This window comes from Notolepis coatsorum (assembly GCF_963971535.1).
Source record: "Notolepis coatsorum genome assembly, chromosome: 16".
NCBI classification, from domain to species: Eukaryota; Metazoa; Chordata; class Actinopteri; order Aulopiformes; family Paralepididae; genus Notolepis; species Notolepis coatsorum.
The window spans coordinates 26578589-26593716 of NC_140180.1; the positions used below are offsets into that span (position 1 = coordinate 26578589).

The 15128-nt window shown below is 43.6% G+C and overlaps 1 protein-coding gene across 4 annotated transcripts in view; it reads left to right on the forward strand.

The window, feature by feature from the left end:
* The window catches only part of septin6 (septin 6), a 36343-nt gene extending 21592 nt beyond the window's left edge, over positions 1–14751 (forward strand). The window contains exons 7-11 of one of the 4 annotated variants that reach the window (XM_084332509.1): positions 3237–3405; positions 4461–4593; positions 6225–6415; positions 8236–8287; positions 10535–14751. In XM_084332509.1, the coding sequence (XP_084188635.1) occupies positions 3237–3405; positions 4461–4593; positions 6225–6415; positions 8236–8239 (497 nt within the window). In that variant the 3' untranslated portion in view covers positions 8240–8287; positions 10535–14751. Of the gene's footprint in view, positions 1–3236; positions 3406–4460; positions 4594–6224; positions 6416–8235; positions 8288–8689; positions 8740–10534 lie in introns of all 4 variants that reach the window. The other 3 variants (XM_084332510.1, XM_084332507.1, XM_084332508.1) reach the window with 3 other exon arrangements.
* The last annotated feature ends 377 nt before the right edge of the window (positions 14752–15128 follow it).

A 15128-nucleotide genomic window follows, 5' to 3' on the forward strand; every position in this document is an offset into this window, starting at 1 on the left:
TGCCTACGAAAACAGGCACAGAGGCACTGAAAGAGGATTTCACCCATCTAATGAACACACTAGACTAGACAAATATCAAGATGTATCCATCAGTGGACCAATTGCATGCTTTTGCAGAGGACAAGAAGCCTTCAGTCGACTCCTTCAGACATTAAGCACCCCCCACAGCCCAAATGGAATGATAAAAAATAAAAATAAATATAATTTTTTTTTTAAATATTGTTTTTTTTATTTAATTTTTTTTGTCAACCAATAGTCGACTTAACGGCACATTTTGGCCAATCATAGTCGACCATCCAAATCCTTAGTCGGGGACAGCCCTAGAGTCTACACTATGCATGAGCTACGTCAGCTCTCAGTGGTGACATTCACTGTGTGTTGCTGAGACGTGGGGGGAAATCGATTGTCACAGACGATGACTCAATTGATTTTGTTATTGATTTACCTGAAGGTCTATTGCGAAACATGAATCTGTTTTGAGTATGTTGTCAATTGTTACAGTACAGTAATCCTAGCTGGTCGTAGCCGTCCCTGACCAATTTGGGTGCCCTAGGCAAGATTCTAGCTGGTGCCCCTTGCACCACAGCTAATTCCACCACCAAAATAATTGTGTTCATACACTCAAACGGTTTTTGATTTGATACAGTCCTCCATCTCTGTTCTCACCATATTAGTTAAAACAGATGACCAGTCAGCAGGGTCTATTGCTGCAGCCTTTTTGTAGATGAGTGATGCTGCATCACTGGGCTTGTCTCAGGCGGAGGGGACAGGAGCGCTTGATGCTACATCACTGGGCTTGTCTCAGGCGGAGGGGACAGGAGCGCTTGATGCTGCATCACTGGGCTTGTCTCAGGCAGAGGGGACAGGAGCGCTTGATGCTACATCACTGGGCTTGTCTCAGGCGGAGGGGACAGGAGCGCTTGATGCTACATCACTGGGCTTGTCTCAGGCGGAGGGGACAGGAGCGCTTGATGCTACATCACTGGGCTTGTCTCAGGCGGAGGGGACAGGAGCACTTGATGCTACATCACTGGGCTTGTCTCAGGCGGAGGGGACAGGAGCGCTTGATGCTACATCACTGGGCTTGTCTCAGGCGGAGGGGACAGGAGCGCTTGATGCTACATCACTGGGCTTGTCTCAGGCGGAGGGGACAGGAGCGCTTGATGCTGCATCACTGGGCTTGTTTCAGGCGGAGGGGACAGGAGCGCTTGATGCTACATCACTGGGCTTGTCTCAGGCGGAGGGGACAGGAGCGCTTGATGCTACATCACTGGGCTTGTCTCAGGCGGAGGGGACAGGAGCGCTTGATGCTACATCACTGGGCTTGTCTCAGGCGGAGGGGACAGGAGCGCTTGATGCTGCATCACTGGGCTTGTCTCAGGTGGAGGGGACAGGAGCGCTTGATGCTGCATCACTGGGCTTGTTTCAGGTGGAGGGGACAGGAGCGCTTGATGCTACATCACTGGGCTTGTCTGAGGTGGAGGGGACAGGAGCGCTTGATGCTACATCACTGGGCTTGTCTGAGGTGGAGGGGACAGGAGCGCTTGATGCTACATCACTGGGCTTGTCTGAGGTGGAGGGGACAGGAGCGCTTGATGCTACATCACTGGGCTTGTCTGAGGTGGAGGGGACAGGAGCACTTGATGCTGCATCGCTGGGAGGTTCTGGGGTGGAGAAGGTATCTGCAGGTGGCCCAGGATTTGCAGGGGTGGGATTAAAATATTTCAAAAGTGCGCCTGAAGAGAGAAGAGGAGTTTATCTGAGTGTTACATTGTATTAATCAAATGCTACTGATGGTGAAACCCAGACAATAAAAGCACATACGCCACATTATAGGCCCATATAACATTCTGAACACAAACAGCAAGAGTAATTACGCCTAGAATTCATGCATAAAACACGTATTCAATGAGTACGTCTCTGCTGTTTGCTACACATGTAAGACTTAATTAATAATTCAAATGAAAAGGCTTACAACTAAAGGAAAAGAAAAAGCATTTTTAATTGATTACAAGAGTAATAAGAGTGCCTATGTCACGGGCCAGGACAGGGAGGCTCGAGTTATGAGAATCTAGTATTGGGCTATATGATACCTCCCTCATGCTTCTCAGCTGTTATCTTATGGGAGACCGAGTGGGGGTTTGGGGCCGCGGAGCACATGAAGCACGGGCACATGGGGCTAGTTCAAGCTTAACCCTTTCACTGCGACAATGCACAGATGGTTAACCCATTCACTGCCACACAACAGCCGGTTAACCCTTTCACTGCCACACTACAGAAGGCTAACCCTTTACTATCACGCTACCGACGGTAACCGTCGGTAGTGTGATAGTAAAGGGTTAACCTTCTGTAGTGTGGCAGTGAAAGGGTTCAATACAATAGTTCTGGCCTGAGGCTTCCTCTGACATTGTGCTTCGCCCCTGACTCTGTGTGTGTGTGTGTGCGCGCGCACCCTCACAGCCAATGTTAGTGGGGGCACTCAAGCTTGATTTTTTAATCCAACTCATCAGTAGGCTGCCCACAGGACATGAACACACTCTGCTAGCTGCACGCTGCACGAGTGGTTCTATGAATCACTCTGTTCACTGATGATGCATCCGTATTACTAGCTGTGCCAAACAGGACGACCTGTCTGATACTGAATTTCTGTGTCTGTGGGGGGGGGGGGGGGGGTAACTATATCTAATATATGTTCAAGTTTCAAGTTTGTTTATATTAGTTGTCACAATAAAATACATGTACTTTATGGTGAAATGCTTGGTTCTGTATGAGCCCCTGAGAGTGTGCTTCATACAGTAAGTAAAAAAGTAAGTAGAAATGTAAGTAAAAGAGGAATATACAATACAATACAATATACAATCTAAAATAGATTCTCCAAATAGATTGTCCTTGTCTATCATATGGAAGATAGACATAGAAACCTTTCCTCAGGGTTGGCTTATCATAAATTATGTTGAATTGTAATTGAGACGAGGGGCATCATTGAATGCCAAATGGGATTCTAGAACATACTTAACCAACATGCATTGTGTTTTTGTACGAAATTGGTCTTTTTCCAGTGTAAATATGAAAATAATCATAAACTATTGTGCCAAAATATATCATTTTGTTATTGGTACATTACTGGTGAAATGTGTACTGATAATATATGCCGATAATATCACTATGTGTGAATGGATCCATTCGACGTGTCCTCATGGCAAGTACCTTGTGTCATTGTGTGACGTCACTGACAGTGGAGAACGAGAGCCACTGTGACTTCGTGAAGCTGAGGGAGATGCTGATCCGGGTGAACATGGAGGACCTGAGGGAACAGACCCACACGCGCCACTACGAGCTCTACAGGCGCTGCAAACTGGAGGAGATGGGCTTCAAGGACACAGACCCTGACAGCAAGCCCTTCAGGTAGGAGTCTTTATTTACCCCCAGGGTAGGACGGCAAGCCCTACAGGTAGGAGCCTTTATTTACCCCCAGGGTAGGACGGCAAGCCCTACAGGTAGGAGCCTTTATTTACCCCCAGGGTAGGTAGGACAGACAGACAGCCCTTCAGGTAGGAGCCTTTATTTACCCCCAGGGTAGGACAGACAGACAGCCCTTCAGGTAGGAGCCTTTATTTACCCCCAGGGTAGGACAGACAGACAGACAGCCCTTCAGGTAGGAGTCTTTATTTACCCCCAGGGTAGTTTCACTGACTCAGCACACATGGACTTTACCAGTAATGCCCGCCAGCTTCACACTCACAGTTGCAACTCATTCACACCTATGAGCTGCCCAGTACAACCACTGACTTCCACTCAGCCACTGAGCAGCCCTGTCAGACCAGCTTGGGGTGCCTTGCTTAAGGATACTTCGACGGTCTTGAAGGAGGGGAGTTTGCTTTAACCAACCCAGTCCAACAAGACTCGAACCGGCAAAGGCTTGTCTTATTTTTTTAAGCCACCGCTGCACAACAACGATTTGTTTCTGATTATTTAGGCAACAATTCGATGCCTTTATAAAATCGTACATACTGACCATGGTTCGATTTATTTCAATTCTTTTTTTAAATTGTAATAGGTACAAAAGTGATGAGAACAGTTCTGCAATAACTGAATATATGCAAAACATTACACAAAGCACAACATTATGTTCATAAAGTGAAATAGAAAAATTACCTAATTACAATGAGCGACCACTAATTCAACCACGGTGGTCGGTTACACAGCGGGTGGAATAATTAGAGTTTTTAATTATGGTAGAATGTTCTGCTTGTTGTTTTTCAACATTTAAGTCATTGGGTGTTTCCTCTTCCCACCGACCAATTGAGTCAACCAATATTGCATAAATTAATTGTACACTTGCTAATCATATTTGTGTTTATAACAAATTCAAGCACAATAAATTACTGTAGAATATATCATTACTGACATGAGTCATGATAATAGTCATTGATATTGTGTCTCCGCCCTGTCTCTCCCAGCCTGCAGGAGACCTATGAGGCCAAGAGGAACGAGTTCATGGGGGAGCTCCAGAAGAAGGAGGAGGAGATGAGACAGATGTTTGTCCAGAGAGTGAAGGAGAAGGAGGCTGAGCTAAAGGAGGCAGAGAAAGAGGTGCGTGTGTGTGTGTGTGTGTGTGTGTGTGTGTGTGTGTGTGTGTGTGTGTGTGTGTGTGTGTGTGTGTGTGTGCGTGCATGTATATGTGTGTGTGCAGTGTAGTGTGGAGGTCTCTTCGTAGCTACTTAAAGCTGGCTTCTGGGGTGGCTGGGTAGTGTGTAGAGGTCTAAGCACTCGCCAGTACCATGGCAGAGACCTGGGGTTCAATTCCCGGCAGCGGTACCTCCGGCTCAGTCAGTCGTCCCTACGAACGCAATCGACAGTGTTCGCGGGTGGGAAGCCGGTGAGGGTAGGAGTCCCGGTCGTTGCAATAGCGACTCCTGCTGGTCGGTCGGGGGCGCCTGTTCAGCGGGGAGGGGATCTGGGGGGAGATGGCGTGAACCTCTGCGTGCGTTGCGCTCTCACTGTGAGACTCCTCGTTGTCGGGTGGAAAGAAGCGGCTGGCGACTCTACGTGTATCGGAGGAGGCATGTGGTAGTCTACACCCTCCCCAGACAGACAGTAGGGCAGTATGTGATAGTCTACTCTTCACCCTCCCCAGACAGACAGTATGGCAGCATGTGGTAGTCTACTCTACACCCTCCCCAGACAGACAGTAGGGCAGTATGTGATAGTCTACTCTGCACCCTCCCCAGACAGACAGTAGGGCAGTATGTGATAGTCTACTCTACACCCTCCCCAGACAGACAGTAGGGCAGTATGTGATAGTCTACACCCTCCCCAGACTGACAGTAGGGCAGTATGTGATAGTCTACACCCTCCCCAGACTGACAGTAGGGCAGTATGTGATAGTCTACACCCTCCCCAGACTGACAGTAGGGCAGTATGTGGTAGTCTACACCCTCCCCAGACTGACAGTAGGGCAGTATGTGATAGTCTACACCCTCCCCAGACTGACAGTAGGGCAGTATGTGATAGTCTACTCTGCACCCTCCCCAGACAGACAGTAGGGCAGTATGTGATAGTCTACACCCTCCCCAGACTGACAGTAGGGCAGCATGTGATAGTCTACACCCTCCCCAGACTGACAGTAGGGCAGCATGTGGTAGTCTACACCCTCCCCAGACAGACAGTAGGGCAGTATGTGATAGTCTACTCTTCACCCTCCCCAGACTGACAGTAGGGCAGTATGTGATAGTCTACTCTTCACCCTCCCCAGACTGACAGTAGGGCAGTATGTGATAGTCTACTCTACACCCTCCCCAGACAGACAGTAGGGCAGTATGTGATAGTCTACTCTTCACCCTCCCCAGACTGACAGTAGGGCAGTATGTGATAGTCTACTCTACACCCTCCCCAGACTGACAGTAGGGCAGCATGTGGTAGTCTACACCCTCCCCAGACTGACAGTAGGGCAGCATGTGGTAGTCTACACCCTCCCCAGACTGACAGTAGGGCAGCATGTGGTAGTCTACACCCTCCCCAGACTGACAGTAGGGCAGCATGTGGTAGTCTACACCCTCCCCAGACTGACAGTAGGGCAGCATGGGATAGTCTACACACCCTCCCCAGACTGACAGTAGGGCAGCGCAGCGACCAGGAAGAGATCAATAAAGACTAAATTGGGGGATGTAAATGGCAGAAAATACATGTTGCATCTCCTCTATATCCCTGTATTCCCCCGACAGCTCCATGAGAAGTTTGACCGCCTGAAGAAGATGCACCAGGACGAGAAGAAGAAGGTGGAGGACAAGAGGAAATCCCTGGACGACGAGCTGAACATGTTCAAACAGAGAAAGACTGCCGCTGAGCTCCTGCTAAGCCAAGCGCAGCAGGCAGGGGGCTCCACCACTCTCAAGAGGGACAAAGAGAGGAAAAAGTAAGTAGCGTCGTTGTCCTCGAAGTTTCACATCCTCACACAGCCAGTCGTTACTGTAGGTGCCCACTAGCCGCTGTGACGGGTGAAGCAGGCGGGATACTATGACCTTAAAGAGGGGGCCGTGGCTAGAACAGTATTACCAGTCCCAAGATGTTGTTTACAAGATCAAATGATCATTTCCAAAACATTATCTGTAATAGCATGCAATCATCTGTATTTGTCTTAAAGGTTTATGGTGGGATACGTGTCGATATTAATTGTCAATTTGTCTTATGTGTGTTATAGCTTACTTGTTTGACACCACAGTTACTGTCTGCACTGTCAGACGTGCAGCATTAGCCTTTTGCACAAACACATACTCTTTACTACATGCTGTGACATTTAGAATTTTAGTTGGTTATTTTTTTTTTTCACCAGATGCATATCACACAGCAGGGTAGTGTTTCTTAATCTATGGGTGGGGAGTGGACCCACGACAGGTCATATCACACAGGGTAGTGTTTCTTAATCTATGGGTGGGGGACCCACGACAGGTCATGGGGATCCCTGTAGTGGGTCTCTCCGCACGATTGTAGTGCAAGTGTGTATTTATGAGCCTTGGTCCTAGGACTCGTTTGGGACGCAAAATGTTTAAAATCTTTCCGCCCCCATATGTTAGGGGAGGAAAGGTTTCTGCATTTTGTCCTTCTGTTTCTCACGCCACGCAGAGCTCTACTACGCCTGTACGTCACACGGCCTGACGGTGAAATGATGACCAACTCTGCGTGTGGGTTTCCCTAAAAATACTTAGCATTGTTAGCATTCCTCATTGAAAGACAGGGGCACGGCTAGTATGAATGGGTTCGGGATGATAGCTAACTTGTCAGTCAGTTTATGTAGATGACCGCCTAGGCCCTAGGTCCACTCAGTGAGATATTTGACTGTTTTTGTTTATTTGCTCTGCCCATTTTTCCTCCATGTATACAAATGCTAGCTACAGCTAAAATGAAAGATGAATGAAACGGCAAGATTGGCATTTCATCCACTCTGTGCAACAATATATGACGGTATATTCTGGGGTTTCAACACAATTCTGGGGGTGCACGACATCAAAGAGAAATGTTGAGCAAAATTGTGGAGCACCCTAGCATAAATCAGCCTTTAGAGCTAGTCGTGCCCCGTGGTATGACGGGGAATGCTAATAATGCAAAGAAGCAAATCTAAGGAAACTAAAGAACAAATATAGAATTCCCCGCCCTTAATGTGACGAGTACCTGATTAAGACAAATAACCAACATAAAATGTAAAATGTCATAGTATTCCTCTAAGCTTTCCATTTACGTTGTGTGCATGTGTTCCAGCTAGATTAATGTCACTGAGCACTGAGTGGTTTCCCTCTTGACTGGTTATCAATAATCAAGCTGAGCTGACTCAGATTAGGTGGGAATGGAAGGATAGATGAAGGCTCGGACGAAGGCTGAGCAACCCGCCGTGACTCATCCTCTGCTCCTTATCTCCGTTAAGTTTCATTTTCCTCCCCATATTATCGATCACAATATGAATGCCTAAATGATATCTCTGGATAGCTGTAAAATGTATAATGCTGCTCAGGCCAACATTACATTTTTTTTTTTTTTTAAAGGTTTGTCCAGCTTGTTAAATCCTTGGGCTACAGAATACTTAAAAAATAATGATTGTATCTATACTGCACTACGCTTAACGTCAGTGTTTGCGGCCAGATATGAGGCTTAATTTCCCCCCGGACCACATGCTCTACTATGATGGTTACAACATGTTGTTGACGATGTTTGTAATCACTCCTGGTTGTGTGTGCATTTAAGCTGACGTGACTCCCAGACTGTTAGAAAGGAAGAAGACACTTGCACTGAAAAGGTTTTGTTTGCCTCTAAATTGTTTTCTTCCCAGCCACTGTCATTTCTCTCTGAGCTCTCATTGGATATTCTACTTCCAACCGGGCAGCTGTCCTCCTTGGGGTTCTTTGTCCCCCAGTTTGCTTTATGTTTATGGGTTACTGAGCAAAGCCAAGTGAAGTTGAAGTGTATTCCCCATCATGTTATTCATTCTTGAAGGGCCTATGGCCTCGAATTTGAAATCTCATAATGATCCAAAGCTTTAAAAATAATAATAATAATAATAATTTATTCCGACCAAAGTCGGAAGGGTTTTCTTCAGTAACCAAAAGACATAGTAATTTGGCACGGCATGTTGTATCAATATGAATGTGTCTCTAGTGAATGCTTGTGTCACCCACGTTGCATCCATGTTGTTTTCCAGTTAACTCCTTCCCTACTCGCTGTGCATGCTGCATGAGACACCTTATCCTGGTAAGGCTGCTTCACCGAGCCCTCTCCCTGCTCTGACTAATGACGATAACACTCGCAACTATTCAACAGCCGTCGTCAACTAGTCGAGTTGTTAATTCATTAGCGTTACATAAGGAACGTCAAATACAACCTAAAATGGGATATCATTAAAAGACTTTAAGCCTGTGTTATCCCGTTCGTTGAAGCTATTTAAAGGAACACTCCGACGTTGTGTTTTAATGCGCTTACCGTCTTCCCAAGAGTCAGACAAGATGATGGATACAAATGTTCTCTCCCTGTGCGTTCAGTAGAAAGCTATCCGACTGCCAGCTAGCCTAGCATAACACAAATTAATGGAAGTGGACACGGACCAGCTAGCCTAGTTGTTGGCCAAAAATACCTCTCCTGGAGTTTTAAGCTAGGCTAGTGGTCCATATCCACTTTTATTAATTTGTGCTAAGTGAGGCTAGCTTGCGCCTGGATAGCTTTTTACTGAACACACAGAGGGGAAATTGGTATCTATCTTCCTGTCTGACTCTGGAGAAGACGGTAAGCGCATTTCCCATAATGTGTTCCTTTAAGGTATTTTATTGATCCCCTTGGGGAAATTAAGGAGGTTAAAGGAATTTTCTGTGACATAGCTACGTTAATATGCGTTGCAGTCCTGTCTTAATACTCGCTGGTGACATATGCCACAGCAGTAGTGTACTGTAGATCATATCCTGAGGTTGGCAGTGTTTACAGTCTCTGTGGCAGCTTCTAAATCACCCAGTTTATTATCTGCTTCTGTGGTTCACCCAAGTCCTTCCCTGCTCAGCCAAGCTATGACACAAAGAGCCTTTCAGGACTGAGCCGAGAACGCAGACCAGTGCGGCGAGCAGCCTCGGGGCCCCTGGCCACCTCGTTCATGGGAACGACATGTCCTGTTGATCTCCCAGCCATATGACACCCATCTCATGTAGATGCAAGAGCCAAGCGTTGTTATTTGTTTGGGGTTCAACTGTTGTGTGAGGGGCGGGACAGAGCCGGGAGAGGAAGACGTGTGTAAATTATTCAGCTTCGCTCAGCACTGTTCAAAGTGATGAAAACCGGCTGCTGTTGCTGGTGCTGATGGAGGAGCAGGCTAGCGGGAACAGACCTTGCGTAGTTTTGACAAGCCCCAGTGCCTTTCCACTTTGTCCTTGCATCTGGGGTCAATAGGGAAAATTAATTTCACCAAAGTATCTCATGTTCGGTTGCTAACGTTAAATGACCGGATGTTGCGGAGGATGCACTGAAGCTGGTTGACGTGATCTGCGAAGCTAAGCTTTTTCTGGCCAGCGGTTTTAACTGCTGCTTCGAAAATTCAAAATCCCCTGCCTTATCAGAGTGAGAAATGTATCTTAGAAGGCTTTGTTCACTGGAACCACGGCCTGCAAGAACACAGATGAAGCTAGGAGCGCTCTATTAATAGTCCATTCATGATGATCCTATAGCTGCAGCAACAACTGAGGAGACAGGAGCCGCCGGAGAAAACGTCCCCCGTGAGACGTCTATTGAGTTGTGAGCAAGATGAACTGACACAAACAATTAAAGCTTTCGGAACCGATAGCAGAGCCAGAGCAGCAACACACTATTTAGACTCCGCTGAATTAGCTATTTCTACCTACCTAGCTTTATGAAGTTATTTAATTAGTTGATTCACTCTCATTTTTTCGCACGCAAAGCCGCTTTCAGTTGGATTTGCCTTAAACGCACGTTTTTTAAACATACTAACACAAATGTTAATGTCATTGGTGTGTGTGTTAACTCTACGGCCCTTCTCTCTCGTTTCCAGTTCAGGATTCCTGTAGAAAGTGCCCCCTCTCCCCCCTCAGCCTGCTGTGAATGACTTGTCACCCCATCATCCCAGCAGTGCCCTCATCCCCCCTTCCCCATCCCAACCCTACATGTCTGCTCTGTGGAAGAACCCAGCCATTACTGTGAATGGGATCCTTTACTTATAAATGCATCCCTTTTTTTGGCAGAATGATGCTTGTCTCGTATATATATATTTTTTTGTTTTGTTTTGTACAAGCTATTATTCAGCTTTTTTTATAGAAAGTACATTCTGCTCTCTCTTTTGATGTATGTTTAGCTGTTCTTTGCATGATTAGATGCGCTTTTAACATTAACCTACATGACTACCGTTGTGATGGGCAGGTTTGTGTGGAGGCTAAGGTGGAACAAGCATCAGCCAGGACCCCTTCTGGGATTGTAGGGCAGATCGCCAGACCTAGATTATAGGCACAGAAAGAGAGGGAAAAAAAGAGCTAATCCAGGATTTTGTCAGTCACAAAGATGGTGAAATGTATATAATACATTTATATAGCTGAATCGCTAGTAATGCTACAATAATTTTACCCCTAGAAGGCCTGTTTCACAGCAGACATTTTAACTCATCATAGATGTGTAAACACAGTATAACCATTTATATAGATTAATGAACATGTCTGCTGTGAAAGGGGCCCATCAGTATTGACAGATATTTGCTTCTCATTATGAGATTAGTGACAGCCTACGTGATTGCCCTACTTCGACACTCCAATCCAATTTTGTGAAGTAGAAAATGTGCTATTTGCATTACATGTTAGTCACCAAGTGTATTTGATTCCATCTGCTACTGGGAAAGAATATCACATTCACCACCATCTATAAGTGCAAGATGCAATTTATTTACTCAGATATCAAGTATTAATCAATCATTTAATTAATTATTTTGGCATTTTTTTCTGTTTCAAACTGCACAACTGTCCCAGAAATCTCTTATAAGTCCAAAGTAAGTTGTTTATGGGAAGATAATCTCTGAAACAAGGCTATACCAGCAAATCAGTATCAGTTAAATAATTATTGTTATTATTAAAAGATATGCCTGTATTGGCAAAATAAATGTATCTAATTTCAATGCTCAAAAGCATCCAAAATCCTTTATATGATATTGGTATATACAGCATATCAACAGAACGTGTCCTCTGTATGTGTTGTTTCACCTCAGCCTTGTGCATGAATAGATGTTAGCCTAATAATTCTCTCCATCTCCTGCCATACCTCATATTCATGTGCTTACTTGTATTAGCCTTCACGTTTGCACTTTTCTTTATATACAAATTAGATAATTATTTTTGTCAGTGCATTTGTAATTTCCTTTGTTCTAATCTATATACCGCTATATGGCATATTTTTTACGCCAATTTCCCAAATAGCAATAATTTGGGGATCATTATTGCGCATGTACGTATTATATCTAAAATAAATTTTATCTCAAAAGGAAATAAAGGCCAATTTTCATCAAATATTGTAATTGTGGCCGTAATCATTGTGTATGATCAATATCACAATGTAGGTGATTTTACCAGTTATTGATTAAGAATATTTGGTTAGTTGTCATGGGCCAGAGATATTATTTTAGTTTATGTTGTAAATCTACAGGAAAAGATACAGGATATCTACTCTTTGATAGATGACAAATGAATGTCAACTAATATTATCTATTTCCAATTAATTCATCCTCCCTCACAATTTGATCTCTTGAAGACAGTGGGATCTACCAGAAACAGGATCTTTGAGGGCGCCTCCATGTCCAAAACTCTTAAAACGTGCATGTTTCCATGTCATCTGGTGGTCGGACAACATTCGCTAGACAACATTTGTGTCCCGATTATCCAAATGTTCAAGTGTGAATGCATTTTGTTTGGTTGACACATTGAAATATGAAACTGTCATTCCTATCAGTTCACACATTGCCACACAGGGTGCAGGCTTCTCACTATCAAACCTCACATTCTTCGTCTTTCATTCCTTTTGGGACCACAGGACGGAATGGTTGTGTCTGGGTGAAACTTTACATCAATGGGTTGGCCATACCCTCCTCTTAATCTCTTGCTCACTGCTTTGTGTATATTCACTTTCCTTTGCAGTAATCCCTGGCTCTGCACTGAGTAGGTCCTCAGCGCTCAAGCTTTGTTATGGGACCAGCCTTTGTGGGTATCAAGTAGCCCAATGGTGACCAGAGGCTTTGTGGACCCCAATTCTCCTGGGTTACTTAATCATTGTCTGCTCTGCATAATATGTGTTAACAAGAAAATATTGTTTGTTTGTATCTATATTTCACAGCTGCTCTAACCACATGCTCATTATGCAACTTTAATTCTTGCTTATTGCCTCTGCTTATATCTGTCTTCTTGTGGATTTGCTGTGGTGGTTATCATGACTAATAACACCATTTCTTTGTTCTAGTCGTTCATAGTTTACTTGTCATGGACTTAGGTGTTGTTCCAATCACTTTGATATTTATTGTATTTTTTATTGTATATTGTTATTTTACTTACTTTGCTGATATACAGACAACCAATTTGAGTAAATGCTGTATTATCTGCTAGCTTTTGGTTACAATAGAACTTTCTCTGAAATTGATTCATTGTTCAGATAAAAGTAAGCACCTCCACAAGCTGGAAGCAATATGGTCCAATCATGGCTATAATCATGATGTATTTTATGATGGAGAAGCTCTTCAATCTCTTATTGCTTTTGTATCCCTTGCACTTCTTAATCTTTGTCTCTTGAATTCTGAAGTTCTCGTAAACTCCTCTGCTTGGGCATCCCGTCTAACCAGCGTTTGTCTCTTTCTCTCTAGCTTCTTTTAATCTGTCTTGGCCACCTGAAGAGGGGATTGCAGCTTCAACAAGAACTAAGCACACAATACCTCTCCCTGTCTTTCTCACTGCATCAACCTTTTTTTTAAATCTTTTTATTTTATTTTGTATTTTTAAACAATCTTCCATCTCGTCTGCTTCATTGAATATGGCCTTATGTGGGCTCACATGGTATTTCTGACCATAGTATTTTTGACTAACTTAACTGAGGTATACCAAGGCAAGTGTGAACCTAAGCACGGCTGAATTCACCGTCTTGGTGCATAAAACAAGGCCGCTCCTCTACTAGTAGGATCAACAGTTGTGACTAACACAAAAATCATCAACAAGGGTTTCATGCAGTTCTGTGATTCACAGCCAATGTATCCCTTTGATCTGATCTGCATTTCAGTTCAAACTAAATTATAGCTGTTAAATAGAATTACATTACAAGTCTGTAGTCGGCCTTTATGACTGTGCCATTCAGTTACAGTGAGCTGCTCTGGAAGTATAAATAGCGCACACACACAAATAGCACACTTCTGACATGAAGGTTTGTTGATTAAGAAAATCGATCATCAAGAATGTCATCTAGCTGGACTATATATAGTTCTATATAAGGAGTGGTGACACCATCAGTTTATTCATTATTATTTTTAGCAAGGTAATCTCAGTCTGCATTGAGAAACAAAACGATTCTGGATAGCTTTCTTGAATTACTAAGACATCATTATACAAAACCTAAAGTAAAAAAAAAAAAAATCCATCACAATCTTCCAAAAAGCCAAAGCAATATCTGTATACATTTCGCACTTAATTTGACAAATAACCTTCTTCATGCTTGAATACCATGTCAGTCACATTTAATGCCCCTTTACACATTGTGCTTTAACAATCACCAGCCTATTCTGTGTTTTGCATGCATACGCTTTTTTATTTCATTATTTCTGTGATCTTGACCTCTATTCCCCTTGTTTTACCCCCTAACAGCTCAGTTTTGCACTCTTATTTCACATTTATCACTGTTATGTTTGATCCGTGCATATTTTCAATGTACATTTGCTCTGACCTATTATTCCAGTACCCGTTTTGCCAAATAATACTATAAGATGGAGTTGAACTGAACCCCCGGATGGAGAAATACTGAAGAATACTCATGCATTTATATAATTTATAAGGATATATTTTGTGTATTGAAGTGGAGATTTGTTGTTTATGAAATATGATCTTTGGACGTGACTTCTCTCAGTGTAAAGTAACATTTTGGTGTCAGAAATTGCCATACATTTTTCTAGCATCAGCCATCACCTCTTGTAGTTAAATGCCCTTCCACGCCACAAAGATTGTAGTTTGATTCCGTTGATGTACATTTTCAATAAAACTATAAACCAAATATTTTTCGATTTGTATCTTTCATTCCCCATGTTACCTATATGTAACTGATTGTTTTCTTTTTAGGCATATCACATGAGGACATAGTCTGTGGACCAGACTTCTATGATCTATACCTCTGGGTTCTCGAGCTGGGATATCTGTCTGAGCAGTGAGCATACATTGTAATAGTTTCTTTACAGTAGTCTTGTAGACTGATTTATTGAACAAATGGGTTTGTATAGGCTTCAGTTCTACGGTCTGCATATTAATTCTAGACAAAGTCAATGCAAACTTCAGACATTTTCTCTGTGCATGCGGTCTAAAACAACAATGGTAGCTATAACGATAGTCAAGTACTTTATTTAATATTTTTCTTTAATAATTTTA